Below are 15821 nucleotides of genomic sequence, written 5' to 3' on the forward strand. Positions count from 1 at the left end.
AACTGTATTCCTGTATTTTTAAAGTTATATTTATTTGTATAACATCGCAAATATTAGGATATCATAAAGCAATGTTTTATTAAAATAAATTGTATTTTATATATCTGTTAGTGCTGTCATAATTATGCATGTTATTATTTTTTGTCGGTTCAATGCATTAAACATATGTAATGCAATTAATGCGGCATCCATTTTTTTCTCTCATCCTTTGGCTAGTGTTAAAGTATATGATCACACTCTTATTCATGCAAATGCTTTTAAAGCATTCAAGTGACCGGGAAGTCAAAAAAAAAGAAGAAGTGCTGTCTGTTAATGTCTTATCTATGTGACACACAAAATGCGTGCCGGTATTGTGCGCACAGACAGCGTGCCAGAACCACATTCTCTTTCGCGCTTGAATTAACATAACAAACAAATATGCCAAATGTGTGATTAATTCGTTTTTTATTTTTTTATTGATTGGCAGCACTAATATCTGTATATTGTATAACTCAGAAATGCTGAATGAAGTACACAAGATTATACATATTTTAAGACAATTTGTGTAATTTTAAAATTATAACAATGCAACATTTCTTGAATTTCTTTGATAAGATTTATGTGCTAAACTTTTTTTGAAAAAATAGTACAGTACAGCGCTAATATGAAATCTTTTTATGTTTTACAGTTCAGTTCATCAACTGTCACATATCAGTTGATGTCAAAGCTGACGTATTGAAATCTTATATTAATCAATTGGCACGAGAGTTGTGTGTGTTTCAAAGTGCTTTTGATGGTACTTTACCCATTAAATGTTTTTTGGTATTTTGCTCTGGTCTAAAAACTATAATGAAACACTTTGGGGCAAAAATACAGAGAATCAGACCAAAACTAGAGGCTAAAATGGCAAAAATTTCCACAGCTACAGTAAATTTCCCGGGAGAGCTGACATAAGCTGGAACAAATGTGATCCATACAGCACAGAATATGAGCATACTGAATGTGATGAATTTAGCTTCATTGAAGTTATCAGGCAGCTTTCGGGCCAGAAATGCTAAAATAAAGCAAAGGAAAGCTAAGAGGCCAATATAACCCAGTACAGCCCAGAAACCAATAGCTGATCCTAAATTACATTCTAAAATGATCTTTTCTTTGTAGTGTTGCATATTATTGTAAGGAAAAGGTGGGGATAGTGTTAACCAAAGCACACAGATAAGAACCTGTACAAGAGTGAAACCAAAAACACTGAGTCTCTGTTGAGGAGGCCCAAACCATTTCATGACATTACTTCCTGGAAGCGTAGCTCTGAAGGCCATTAACACAACTAGTGTTTTCCCCAGAACACAGGAAATACAGAGGACAAAAATGATTCCAAATGCTGTGTGACGCAACATACAGGACCACTCAGTGGGCCGACCAATGAAAGTAAGTGAACAGAGGAAACACAGAGTCAATGAGAAGAGCAGCAGGAAGCTCAGCTCTGAGTTGTTGGCTCTTACTATCGGAGATGCCCTGTTTTTGTAAAAAACTAAAGCTATGCTCAAAGCCACTAAAGCCCCGGCTATAGAAAAAACAGTGAGAATGACACCGAGGATCTCATCCCAAGAGAGAAACTCCACTGGTTTAGGAAGACACTTGTCATTCTCTTTGTTGGGCCAGGACTCAGGAGGGCATGGATAACAATCTACAGAATCTGAAAAATAGATTAATTGTTAAATTACACCCAGACATGTTGGCCATGCGATGGACCCTCACACAAAAGATAATAGAGAAAAATGTAAATACTATAATATACTGTGGGTTAAAATGGCCAACCGTGGATAGAAAAGCAAGAAATGTTCTTTTGCTGGGCATTCAAGATGCAAAATATTATAGATACTTTCTTGTAGCAGTATAAACCTAATCAAAATACCTGTCTCATTACTGATTTCTCCTTCTGCACAGTTAATGCAGTCATAACAGCAGACAGGTTTTCCTTTTTGCACAGCCTTCCTAGTGCCTGGAGGGCAACTCTTACTGCACACGGACAAAGGCACCTGCAGGTGACAGGAAAACACATCACTCAGATATTCAGTTACAAATGAAAAAACAAACAAAAAAACACTGAGTATACCATTTCCTGGCCATCATTCCAAATGATAGCTTTGATCAAACTGAATTCTTGTCCTTTAGGCTGTGATGCATCATATTGACCCACTGTCACAAAATCAATCAAACCGTTTCCCTGAAGCTGCCAATTCACAAGTTCATAAGTGGCCACAGGGTCTCCATTGGTGTCAAATGAAACAGGATAATTATTTTTAGTGAAGTTAACTCGTTTGAGCTGATCAAAAACCTGCAGGATGTAGGACAAGTATCTGTGTTGACAAAATTGTGTTGATTGAAATATCATTTTTTAAGCAATCAGTCCAGAAATACTGGGTACGATTCTGAACATATAGTTTAGACACACAAGCAGATAATTAGTGTTTTATTGAATTTAAATGTATCTTTTTTAGTTTGTCCAATGATGATAAATCTTACCTGCTGAGGTTCAGCTATTATGTTTTTGTCACAATGATTTTCCTTACATACAATGCCATGGAGGGCATGAGCTATAGCATATGTGGCTTTGTACACCATGTTAGTGATCCTCAACTGGGACGTGTCTGTGTATGGGTTCTGTAATGTGTGCAGGTCTTTTGTGCCATCACATGCTGGCATACCAGTAGAAGAACCCATCTGCCGTTTTAGACTACAGCTAAATGAGCTTTCCCAGAATTCTGTCAGCAGGGGAAATTTCAGAGCCTGTTCTTGAGACAGGCCAAGCAGAAAGTTTCGAAAACCCGGGATAACAGACCGTGGGATTCCAAAGCCTACAGCACCGATACACAAGTTAAACCGTAGCATTTCTGGGTCTGTAACCCATGCCTCACTGCCAATCCACTGCATCGTGGGTGGAGGATGCTGACTCAGCTCTTCTAAAAGAAGTCTCATATCACCTGAGGCCAGGAAGGCAACAATTACACGAGCCGTTGATCTGCGAATGACATCTGCAACTCTTTTCAGTTTACTGTGCGGCTGGGTCCTGTAGTAGGCCTCAGAATACTCCACACATATTCCCTCCTCCTCTGCAGCCTTTAGGAATGATGCCATACCATTGTTCCCATAATCTGAATCACTACGCACAGCCCCAATCCACGTCCATCCAAAATGCTTGACCATCCGTGCTAGTGCGGACGCTTGATGGTGATCGCTGGGGATGGTCCTGAAGAAAGTTGGATACTGCCGCTTGTCACTGAGACACGCACATGTTGCGTAATGACTTACCTAATGCACCATTAAGGGAAAGTAAAAAAGTAAGCAAACAAAGAAAGTTAATTACACACTCCACATTGTAATTATTGTTTATTGTAATGATGCAGTAAACTAAAGATTTTAGACACTTTTTTTTTTTCTAAAAATGTTCATTGGACCCTGTTGTAGAAAGCCATACAGTATGTGTTTTCAATGATACACACATACACACACACACACACACACACACACACACATATATATATATATATATATATATATATATATATATATATACAAAAAACATTTTCATTTGTTTTTAAAGTGACAAATTAATCATATTCAGCCAGCACCTGTGGGATTCCAAATGGACCTAGAAGTCTTGAAATGCTTATAGATGGCGTGGAGCCAGATTCTGCAACTACGGCTGTAACAGCTGCAGATTTTGCACAGGAATCAGTGTCGTTAAATATGAGATCTAGTCCGTTGACAAGCTGAAAGGCTACTTTAATTGCCATTGGCACAGAGGCACAGGAGTCATATATATGATACCCTAAAGTTACACCAGGTAAGAGATCAGAGCTATTGTTGATCTCCTCGATAGCGAACTCAAAGGCGCGAACAAAGCGCATCTCTCTGAAACCCACGCTGTTGAGACAAACACAATAACTAAACATTATTACATTAAAAAATAAAATAAACCATTACATGAAAACAGTTGCACATTTCTCATTACTTTATAACATGATTACAAACAATAGATAATAGTATTTTTATAATATATTAAATAATTATTATTTTGCAATTTTAATACCAACATTATGACATTCCATTCCATACTACATATGCTAACCTCCCACTGCACTCTAGTGGTTGTGGCTGTCTAGTATAGGTGTGCTTCTCAGTCCTCAGATAGTCATGAATAGAGAAAACCCCTCCAATGATAAAGTCTCCTTCCTTGAAAAGAGCAGGTGGCTGTGGGTCTCCTTGCAGGATGCAGGTGCCTAAATTAGCTCCACACATTGCAGGGCAAAGCCTGCCAATGCAAAGTACTGTAAACATTAATAAAGCATTCATTTCTATTGTTAGGACACTGAGCTTTTCAAATATCAGGTGAACATTGCACCATGTTTAAATAGCCATGGTTGAATTTACAAGGGAAAATGTAAGAGGTGTGGTTAATATAATTTAATGTTTCGTCATAATTAGTGTCCTTATGTGCTGTGGGTGTTCATAAAGTTTCTTAACTTCAAAACAGGACCTGCCTTCTTGTATCCCCACCCCTGTCAATCTCACAAGGAATATTCTAAATAAATTATTATATGTGTTACTCTCACCATCCTACTTATTTGGACAACTTCTCTTCTTTTAGTTTATTTGTAGAAGTAGTATTTTTATTTTTATTAATATTATTATTTTTATAAGGGGTATGCATTCATGTCTAAGTCTCTCAAAAACACAGTATTCTACAAGATATGAAGTGTGTAGTATTCAGGAGAATCCACTATATTATATAAGTGCATGGGAAAAATGTATTGTGATTAATTACATCCAAAATAAATGTTTGTATTTACATAAATAATATATGTGTGTGTAATGTGTATAATTAAAGTGTTTTTATCTCTCTCTCTCTCTCTCTCTCTCTCTCTCTCTCTCTCTCTCTCTCTCTCTCTCTCTCTCTCTCTCTCTCTCTCTCTCTCCAAAACAAAACAAAAATAAATTAACTGGATAGCCGTAATATGTATACAGTAAGATATGAATAAAGTAAGCAAAAATGATAAATTCAGTGTTTATTCAATTACTGTCGATTTGCTATTTTTGGTTATATTATTATTATTTATTCATATTATTATATTAGTTCATTCAGTTTGGACTGGACTCAAAACATGATAATTTGTATTATTTGTCTTTTCCCATTAGATGTTGCTTGGTGTTTTTCTCAGGCTTTAATAAAATTATATACACCTTGGGGGTGAATAAGCAGAGGAGCAGGCCAAAACTAGATGCTAAAATGGCAAAAATCTCCACAGCAGTTGTAAATTTACCAGGTGAACTGACATATGCAGGTACAAATGCCAACCACACTGCACAAAATATAAGCATGCTGAAGGTGATGTATTTGGCCTCATTAAAATTGCCAGGCAACTTCCGTGCTAAAAACGCCAGAAAAAAACAGACACATGCCAAGAGACCAATATATCCAAGCACACACCAGAAGGCCAGATCAGAGCCCACACTACAATCCAGGATGATCTTGGACTGTTGATATTTAGTGTTTCTATAGGGGAAAGGAGGAGATACTGTAAGCCAGGCAGTACATATGACCACCTGAACTAGAGTGCAGCTGAAGATTATGATTCTCTGCTGTGTTGGGCCCAACCATTTCATTATATTGTTTCCTGGTCGAGTAGCTGTAAAAGCTGCCAGCACCACTAAAGTCTTGCCCAGAATGCAGGATATGCAGAGGGAGAAGGTGATGCTGAAGGCAGTGTGTCGCAGCATGCAGGACCAGGATGTGGGTTCCCCAATAAACACCAAAGCGCATAGAAAACATAGAGTCAGTGATAGCAAGATGAAAAAACTGAGTTCTGAGTTATTTATGCGTACTACAGGAGTGTTTCTGTAATAGAGAAATACAGCAAACACAGCTAAAGTGAGACAGGCCCCCACTATAGCTATTACTGTTAGGGTCACTCCCATTGCATCATGGGACAGGAATTCAACCACTTTTGGAATACACACTGTTCCATCAGCATTTGACCAGTAATCTTCAGAACAGGTCATACACTCTAATGAATCTAAAGAGAGGGAAAGACTATGACAATGAGGATTAGGCTCACAGAATTATTATTAATTTATTTTTGCTGAATTATTTAAGTTATTCTTCAACCTGTCGTATTGCTGATTTTGCCACTGTCACATGGTACACAGTCAAAGCAGCACAGAGGCTGACCACGCCGGACAGCCTTCCTGAATCCGGGAGTACAGCTGTTGCTGCACACAGACACCAGCACCTGCTTAACCAACACAGCCACACATATATTAGTAATGTATATTAGTGTGAATTAATAGTGTTCCTGCAGGTCAATTGAATTATTAATTACTTGACAAGAAAATAATTAGCTAGAATAAAACCAACCTGAATAAATAATGAGTATAGGACATACTGATTGAAAAACTAGACTAATTTTGCCTTTTGCATTTTCTTCCCATAGACAGATCTGCCATCTTCAGATGAACAATTATTTCATATGGATACTTACCTCCATTTGACCCTACAGAACTTCAGAACATGGAATCTCATGCACTGAAATACACTGTGAGAACAGCTTGCCTCAGTCTGATGGCCGGGCCACATGATAGCCTTCTCCTGGATAACCAGTTCTTGGCCAGATTCTTGTGCACCATCGAACATGCCCACATTAACAAACTCAATATTTCCAGCTGAGCCCCTCTGCCAGTTTATGAGGTCATAAGATGGGATAGAATCGCCTTTCATGTCAAAGTTAACTGTTTCTCCTGAAATAGTGAATGACACCTCTTGGAGATACTGCTGTAACTGCATTTAAGAGATAAAATCAAGATTGTTTGCAATATCTCAAGTCATAACTTTGTACAGAGTTAATTTGGCTTTAATTAACTCATTATTTTGAGTACCTGCCATGGGTAGACATTATGTACATTTGCACATGTGAAGTTACTGAATGGTCCTTTTCCAGGTGTACAGTGAAGAAGGTTGTGCAAGGAATGTGCAATGGCAAACACTCCTTTATAAACATTATAAGAAATACGGGGGCTGGAAGTATTAAAGTAAGCAGAGTGCTGCACCCTAATAGTCTCCTTCCCTGTACAGGAGGGCAGATGATTATTCAAGCTGGAACTGGAGGGTGAACAGTCATATAAAGCCCCCCACAGCTCGTGAACTAGAGGATTTGAGGGGTACGTTTCTGGGTTCACTGTTTTGAGATACTCTCTTAAACCAGGAATTTGGCCCTGACGTATGCCATATCCAATGGTCCCTCCAAGGAAAGGGTAATATTCACTTCCTGTGAACACAGAGGCTGTAACCCATGCCTCACTAGCAATCCACTGTATCCCTGTGACATTCTGTTCCATGTAGTCTCTTAAGAAGGGTGTGAGCTCCCCTTCAGCTGAAAACACCACTACCACCCGAGCAGTGGAGTGGCTCATGACTCGAATGATTTCTAACGCCCTCTGACGCTCATATAAAAGAGGAATCATCTCCTGATAAGCAACACATATGCCTGTACCCTCCAACTCCTTCAGCAAGCCCTGAAGGGCAAAGCGACCATACTCGTGATCCCCTCTTACCACTCCCACCCAGGTCCAGTTAAAACGTAGCAGTAGTTTTGCAATGGCCTTTACTTGATAAGCATCACTAGGGATGACTCTGAAGAATGTAGGAAATTCTCTCCTATCACTGAGACATGCACAGGATGAAAAATAACTTATCTGTCAGGAGAGAAAAAAAGAAAATTCTGTAAAAATAATATTATTAGATCTCAGGATTCCACTGTACACAGATAACATGGTGACCTCTCCATTACTTAAAAATAGAATATACTATAATTATTTTAGAATATACTATAATTATTTCACAAAAAATCATACACAAACAACAATGCACTTTAAATTAATACAAACATAATTGAAAAGGTTTCATTTTAGACTTACCATTGGTATCGCAAAAGGCCGCAAAAGTCTTGAAACTACAATAGACTGAGCTGACCCGGATTCTCCTATGACAGCAAGCAGTGGACCAGTACCTGCACACATGGGGCTTTCTTGCTCATTTGGCCCATTTAGAACAGCTACTGCTGATCTCTGCCCAGTCAGAGGGTATGCACAAGAGTCAAAGATTTTATAACCCAGAGTGTAGTTAGGTAGAATATCGTCTCGTTTGTTTATTTGCTCTACAGCAAGTTTCATTGTAAGGGCCCAGCGGAAAGCTCTTGGATCAAACCTGCAGATGAAGTAAAAAGAAGGACATAAAATGCATTCAAACTTAAGTTGTATGCAGATTTAAATATATCTATCAAAACACCCATTCAAGATATTTAAAACCGTACAAATATAATATTATCTTTTCAATAAAAAAAAAAAAAAAAAAAAAAAATGCACTCACCCATTACATTTGACTGGCCCCGGTTTGTAAGTACAGTTGAGGTCTGGCATTTCCTGATTGTAGTGCAAAGGAAAAATGCCACCTATTAGAAAATCCCCATTAGCCGTAAGGCCTGGTTTGAAGTCACTTTGCAGGACACATCTGGAAGCATCTCCAGGAGTGAGTGCACTGAGATGGTAAATCAAAAGCCACGGGAAAAGGACAGTCATGCTCTCTAAAACCTGCATCCCTCAGCATGACTACAGTGGGCAGGGCACCATGTTATATATACCAGACACAGGTCTTCATGCATCTCATTATGCGTCATGGTCATATGTCATCAGTAGGATTCAAAATACTAATATTCATAAATATGCTTTATTAATATGATTCCTTTTTACAACAGTAGCACAACCCATGATCATATACAGTGCATTTATTAGAAAGAGAGTACATTTGTTTCAGGACATGAAAGCACTTGTATAAAGTATCATGTACACAAATTTACAAAGTCTGTTTCCTATATATCTGCATATGAAGATATCACATTAAATAAACATAATTGGTAACATATTTTAATTTGAATTCAATTTTTTTGGACACTTTTCAAATTCAGCATCCCATCATTTAATAACTTTTCCCATTAGATGTTGCTTGGTGTTTTTCTCAGGCTTCAGTAAAATAATGTAACATTTTGGGGCAAATAAGCAGAGAAGCAGGCCAAAACTAGATGCTAAAATAGCAAAAATCTCCACAGCAGTTGTAAATTTACCAGGCTGGCTAACATATGCAGGTACAAATGCCAACCACACTGCGCAAAATATAAACATGCTGAAGGTGATGTATTTGGCCTCATTAAAATTGCCAGGCAACTTCCGTGCTAAAAACGCCAGAAAAAAACAGACACAAGCCAAGAGACCAATATATCCAAGCACACACCAGAAGGCCAGATAAGAGCCCACACTGCAATCCAGGATGATCTTGGACTGTTGATATTTAGTGTTTCTATAGGGGAAAGGAGGAGATACTGTAAGCCAGGCAGTACATATGACCACCTGAACTAGAGTGCAGCTGAAGATTATGATTCTCTGCTGTGTTGGGCCCAACCATTTCATTATATTGTTTCCTGGTCGAGTAGCTGTAAAAGCTGCCAGCACCACTAAAGTCTTGCCCAGAATGCAGGATATGCAGAGGGAGAAGGTGATGCTGAAGGCAGTGTGTCGCAGCATACAGGACCAGGATGTGGGTTCCCCAATAAACACCAAAGCGCATAGAAAACATAGAGTCAGTGATAGCAAGATGAAGAAACTGAGCTCTGAGTTATTCACACGGACTATAGGGGTTCCTCTGTTGTACAGGAATATCATCAGTACTGTGACAGTCAGAAAGGCTCCCACTATAGCTATCACAGTCAGGGTGATTCCCATTGCATCATGGGAGAGAAACTCAACTACTTTCGGGACACACATTGTTCCATTTGCATTGGACCAGTAGTCTTCAGGGCATGACAGACAATCTACTGAATCTAAATAAATGAAAAAAAAAGAAAATAAAAACTATTACATTAATAACAGTTTTAACAAACGCAAGTAAATATTTATCCAAATTATAAATATGTATCACTCAACATACAGTAAGGTTCATCTACCTGTTTGATTACTGATCTTGCCACTTTCACATGGAACACAGTCAAAGCAGCACAGAGGTTTCCCACGGCGGGCAGCCGTCCTGAATCCTGGGGCACAGCTATTACTGCACACAGAGACAGGTACCTATGAAAAAAGTAAATATAACCAAACATTATATTAATATATCCTGTTATACACAGCATAGATTATCAAATGTGTCTGATAGAAAGAAGCTCAAAGACAGTGAGTTATTTTAATCGAACAACAGATGGCAGTGCAGTGCACAGTCAACACCTTGCCTTGTTCTGTTGGTTAGACCACATAATGGCTTGCTCCTCAACCACCAGTTCTCCACCAGAATGCTGAGCACCATCATAGAGGCCCACTTTCACAAACTCAATATCTCCACTTGAGTGTTTTTGCCAGTTTATGAAATCGTAATATGGAATTGAGTCGCCTTTATTATCAAAGTTAACATTTTCACCAGATACTGAGAAGGAAACATCCTCAAGATAACGCTGAAGCTTTGGAGTACAATGGGGTGGCAGAAAAGACCAGAGAAATTTCACAATTACATTTGCAATGAAAAAGGTAGCCTAAATTGAAAATGTTCCAAGTATAAGATGAAATATGATTTAAATACATTATAATTCACCAGTTCTTATCACACCCTAAAACAGTTTTACCTGCCATGGAAACAAGTTGTTGAGGTTTGCGCATGAGAAATGTTCAAACGGTCCATTTCCAGGCATGCAATTAATGAGATTATGTAGAGAATAAGCAAAGGCATAGACTGCTTTATACACATTGTAGGTCACACGGGGGCTGGATGTGTTCATGTAGGCAGAGTGTTCTTGTCTGAGAGTTTCTTTGCCTGTGCAGGATGGTAAATGACTGTTTAAGTTGGATGTGGAAGGGGAACAACCATACAGAGCCTCCCACAACTCCTGAACTTGGGGGTTTGAGGGGTACCTTTCTGGGGTCACTGTTTTGAGGTATTCCTGAAGACCTGGGATGTGTCCTTGACGTATTGCAAATCCAATTGTCCCATCTAAGAATGGATATGTTTTTGCTAACATTGAAGCTGTTACCCAAGCCTCACTTGCAATCCACTGAATTCCTGTGATATTTTGAGTAACAAACTCTCTCAAGAAAGGGTAAAATTCCCCTTCAACTGAAAAAACAACAACTACCTTAGCTGTGGATTCCTTCATTACTTTAAGAATCTTTAGGGCTTTTTCTTGGGTGTAGTCTTTAGGGATCATTTCATTATAGGCCAAACAAATGTTAGTATTTTCAATTTCCCGCTTTAAGCCTTGTAAAGCAAATCTGCCATAGTCATGGTCTTCAGTGACTACACCAATCCATGTCCAGCCAAACCTCTTCAACAGCTGTGCAATAGCTTTGACCTGGTAATCATCATTGGGAACCACTCTGAAAAATGTTGGGAACTGCTTCCGATTACTTAGACAAGAGCAGGTTGAGAAATAGCTTATCTATAAAACAGGGAGGGGGAGTTAACTCTTAATTCTTTCCAGAGCTGTAGGTATATATATATATATATATATATATATATATATATATATATATATATATATATATATATATATATATATATATATATATATATTAAGCTTATGTCTCAAAAATACAGAACATATATGAACAGAATAATACAACACCTATTACCATGGGTATTTTGAAGGGTTGCACAGTTCTGGAAAGAACAATGGATTGTGAGGATCCAGATTCCCCTATTATTCCTAATAAAGTGCCAGCCCCAAAGCACATAGAACTCTGAACAACATCATGTCCATTTAATACTGCCAGGACTGCTTTCTGAGCAGTTACAGGAGTGGAGCAAGAGTCAAAAATCCTGTAAGCCAGTGTATGATTTGACAGGAGATCTTTTCTGTTGTTTATCTCCTCCACAGCAAGCTTCAAAGAAAGAGCCCAGCGAAACGCTCTTGGATCAAACCTGCATTTAAAGTCACACAAATAACTTATTTTATAAAAAAGAATAAACTGCTTTTTGAACATTTGTTTAACATATTATTTTATTTTGGCAAACAGAATAAAAATTAAACAGCAGATAAAATATTGAATTGCCCAGAAATATTGGAAAATAACAAATACCCTTACCCTTGACACTGTGCTGCTAGAGGTCTCTTTTTGTAGTCTGTAGAGGGAAGTTCTACTCTATAATGTAAAGGAAAAATTCCTCCTATTGTGAAGTCTCCACTAGTCATGAACACTGGAATATCAAAGTCATCCTGTGGAGAGCAGGATGAAGTCACAGCTACACTGGAAAGGTGAAATACAGAGACAAACAAGTAAATCATTGTTCTATCAAGCTCCAAAAGAAACTAAGAGAGATAAGATATGTTTCTATTTCCCAAGGTTTTAAATGGTTAGTCACTTTGCATATCATTATGTATGACGTCTCCTTGGGTTACATAATTTCTAAATCAGGTAGAGTGTAATACCACCGATGATGCAGCAAAGAAGAAATTATTATGTAAACCCTATTTTAAATATTATTCCTCGTCAAGCTATATTATGGAACTTTTTTGAGAACAATTTAAAAAGTAAGCAAGTACATCATACCACCATTTTCCAAACCATGTTTTTACATTACCTTAAATCTCTTTGAGCCTATTATAATTATTTATGATTTAGAGGAAGGCTCTTCAGCAGAACTGTTTGTATGTAATTTTTGTAAAAAAAAAAAAAAAAAAAAAAAAAAAAAAAAAAACATTGGTTAGAAAGTCAAATTCAAATACAACTTAGCATTTTTACTGGCCACAATCTAAAGTTGACTTTGGATTTAAATTACTTGGATAATAAATAACTGAGTCATTTTACTTGATTTTGAAGATTAAAAACCCTTTCAAACTTTCAAATGCAGAGTGAGTGACCACAAGACTACAATGTATATTAGGTCAGCTGGTATGTGCAGGTGGGCAAGGATGGGCAATATGAGTGTAAGGCTGGTGCCAGGGGTTCTGGCCAGAGAAACAAAGGACTCTCCTAAGAATTAACATTTAAACACTCTCCTGTGACACCATACCGATACACTCACACCTCACCCTCACACTCTGCATATTACCACCTTTCCCCCTCCAGGAAGACACATACAAAAGCTAAATAACATTAAGTGTTTACAATAAAAAACTATATGTGTTTAGTATCATTTGAAATGTTTCAGTGCATCTGGTAAAATACAAACCTCCAAGAAGTTTTAATAAGTTAATAAAATAGTGTATGCCAGTAAGAAGGTGACCTCCCACAGATCTATACTACCGTGCAAAGACAAAATGTTATAACTTCGTTTTTGGTCGAAAATGAGTTATTGACATTTTTGGGACAGTTATCATGTGGATAAATAGCATTTCACGAGTTTGTGTGCCCATATAATCTTAGTGAAAGTGGTAAACAGATTTGGCTTGCTGTCTGCTATAGAGGGGCTCGGAGAGGATATTCTACCCGAGCTCCGATTGTCCCCCTATAACAGAAAAAATGAATGAATAAAATAATGAATGAATGAGTCATTTATATAGCGCTTTCATATGTACTACTGTACACCCAAAGCGCTTTACACTCGTGTCAGGGATCTCTCCTCAACCACCACCAATGTGGTATACAAAATTGTACAAAAGGGAGGAGCAGGGGAGGAGGAGGGATGCTTCAGGAACTAAAAAGGGGAAGAGGTAAGCTGCTGGTTTTATACCCTGGTATTAATTGAAAGATTAGATGGGCGTACTCCTCCCGAAATTACGTTTATTAACTTCACTAGTCAATTTCGTTGTTTTTTCGAGAAAATTAGGGATTGTCTTAACACTAACTTCCAAAAGCCCAGGAGAAACCAAGGCAGCACACCGCAGCAGTTACCGCTCTTTGCCTTTGTTTTGGAATGCTCAAACTGAGTTACGGTACTCTGCCTTTGTTTAGCCATGCGTCAAAATTAAGTTACACTGCAGACATCCAGTTATGGTGTCCCACCTTTGTTTTACTGTCTGTTAAAAGTTTGTCGCGTGTAAGTTACGATGTAGCCTGTGTACTGTCATACATGTTTTCACAATGCAGAATATTCACTCAGCGAGCTGTCAGACAGTCTGGGGCTACCCGCTGCACGAGTGTGTACTCAAATGCCGTGACAGCGTGCTATCACACATATACAATCAGTAGTAACAGTTCGCAATTACATCCATATCCTACCTTTTCGTTTAAAAACGTCATCGGAGATGTTTAATCCACAAGCATTCTGAGAATTATTCCTACTTGTCGTTCACATCAATCTAAAAGTTGTCCTCTTTGTCACGGTTTATGAATGCATTGTTTCCTGCTTGTCTCATGTCTGTGTTGTTATGTGTGTGTGAGTGGGCGTGGCTGATACTCATTGTTTGATCAGAGGCTCAGCTGATCGTTATTACAGCACCAGCTGCAGCTAATCACTCTCACCTACATATACTCATCCGTTTCTCATCTCCATTGTCAGATCGTTGTTGATGTCTTCTGTGCTGTGTGTCTCCCGGTCCTGTTTGGCGTTCCAGTCTCGTGCTTCTTGTTCCTGCTCGGTGTTCCTGTGGATTATGCTCTTGCTGGATTCCAACTGCACCTGCACCTGCACCTGCACCTGATCAACGACTCACCAATTCTCATCTGTTCTGTGTGTTGACCGTCTTAGTCCCTGCGCCACCCGACGTCATCTGTGTCTGTTACTTCTTTTTACTGTTGACAATAAATGAGCTTACTTGCATTTGCTTCCTGTATTCAGTCATGACAGAACGATCTGACCAAGCAATGGAAGCAGCGAGTAATCCATCTACAGCGCTTGAGGACTTTGTTAACTGCAGTATTCGTCGTATGGATTCCCAGGAGAAGAATCTTAATGACACGGGTCGCGCAGTCCAGGCCCTGGTGGCGCAGGTGTCCGACCTCACCCAGCAATTTCAACTTCTGCGAGCTCCCACTGCGCCGCCCACACCGGCCGTTCCCCCCACACCACCAGAGAGCCCTTCCCAGTCAGAGCCACGTCTACCAGTTCCTGAGGCATATTCAGGTGAACCCAGTTACTGCAGAGCATTTCTAACACGGTGTTCCATGCATTTTTCTCTTCAACCCAGGACCTTCAACAGTGAACGAGCCAAGGTTGCATTTGTCCTGACGCTGTTGACTGGGAGAGCGGCGTTATGGGGAACGGCGGTGTGGGAGAACCAAGATCCGTGCTGTGCCTCGTTCCAGACACTCTCCGCTGAGATGAAACGAGTATTTGATCGGGCCGTCGCCGGGAGAGAGGCGGCCAGAATACTTGTGGATCTTCGTCAGGGAGAGAGATCAGTTTCTGACTTTTCCATTGAGTTCAGAACATTAGCAGCAGAGTGTCAATGGAACGAGGAGGCGCAGTGGGACGTTTTCCAGCATGGGTTGGCTGACCGCGTCCAGAGGGAGATTTACACCTTGGACCTTCCGACATCACTTAATGGACTTATCGAGCTGGCTCTAAGAGTGGATGCTCGACTGTCCAGAGTCGAGCGACGGAGCCTGCCCAGCCGCTTCCCTGGAGGAGCTGAGGGTCCACGTTTCAGCGGCGGGGACGCGGTCAGTCCAGTCTACGATCACGAACCCATGCAGGTGGGGCGAGCTCGGCTTTCCCGGGAGGAGAGGGAGAGGCGGAGATCTCAAGGCCTTTGCCTCTATTGCGGGGGAGGGGGCCATTACGCTTACAACTGTCCGGTAAAAGGCCAAGCCCGATAGTAAGTATGAGGCTACTATCGGGTGGGATCTCCGCCGAGAAGACCTCATCTACATCT

The 15821-nt window shown here is 39.5% G+C and overlaps 3 protein-coding genes across 3 annotated transcripts; all 3 read right to left on the bottom strand.

Annotated features, from left to right (window-relative positions):
- Positions 1-758: 758 nt before the first annotated feature.
- Positions 759-4338, bottom strand: LOC137043218 (extracellular calcium-sensing receptor-like). The gene is made up of 6 exons (XM_067419406.1): positions 4109-4338; positions 3609-3903; positions 2503-3288; positions 2093-2314; positions 1892-2015; positions 759-1672 (listed from the first exon to the last, which is right to left on the bottom strand). The coding sequence occupies exons 1-6, from the start codon at positions 4330-4332 to the stop codon at positions 759-761; spliced, it is 2565 nt and encodes an 854-aa protein (XP_067275507.1). The 5' UTR covers positions 4333-4338.
- Positions 4339-5154: 816 nt separating this feature from the next.
- On the bottom strand, positions 5155-8628 carry olfcv3 (olfactory receptor C family, v3). The gene is made up of 6 exons (XM_067419617.1): positions 8402-8628; positions 7951-8239; positions 6913-7728; positions 6590-6814; positions 6146-6269; positions 5155-6053 (listed from the first exon to the last, which is right to left on the bottom strand). The coding sequence occupies exons 1-6, from the start codon at positions 8626-8628 to the stop codon at positions 5155-5157; spliced, it is 2580 nt and encodes an 859-aa protein (XP_067275718.1).
- Positions 8629-9003: 375 nt separating this feature from the next.
- LOC137043602 (extracellular calcium-sensing receptor-like) lies at positions 9004-12350 on the bottom strand. Its single transcript, XM_067419897.1, has 6 exons — positions 12151-12350; positions 11698-11986; positions 10695-11504; positions 10308-10532; positions 10029-10152; positions 9004-9905 (listed from the first exon to the last, which is right to left on the bottom strand). Exons 1-6 carry the CDS (start codon positions 12348-12350, stop codon positions 9004-9006), a joined length of 2550 nt encoding a protein of 849 aa, XP_067275998.1.
- Between the last annotated feature and the right edge of the window lie 3471 nt (positions 12351-15821).

Source organism: Pseudorasbora parva, chromosome 16 (assembly GCF_024679245.1).
Source record: "Pseudorasbora parva isolate DD20220531a chromosome 16, ASM2467924v1, whole genome shotgun sequence".
NCBI lineage: Eukaryota > Metazoa > Chordata > Actinopteri > Cypriniformes > Gobionidae > Pseudorasbora > Pseudorasbora parva.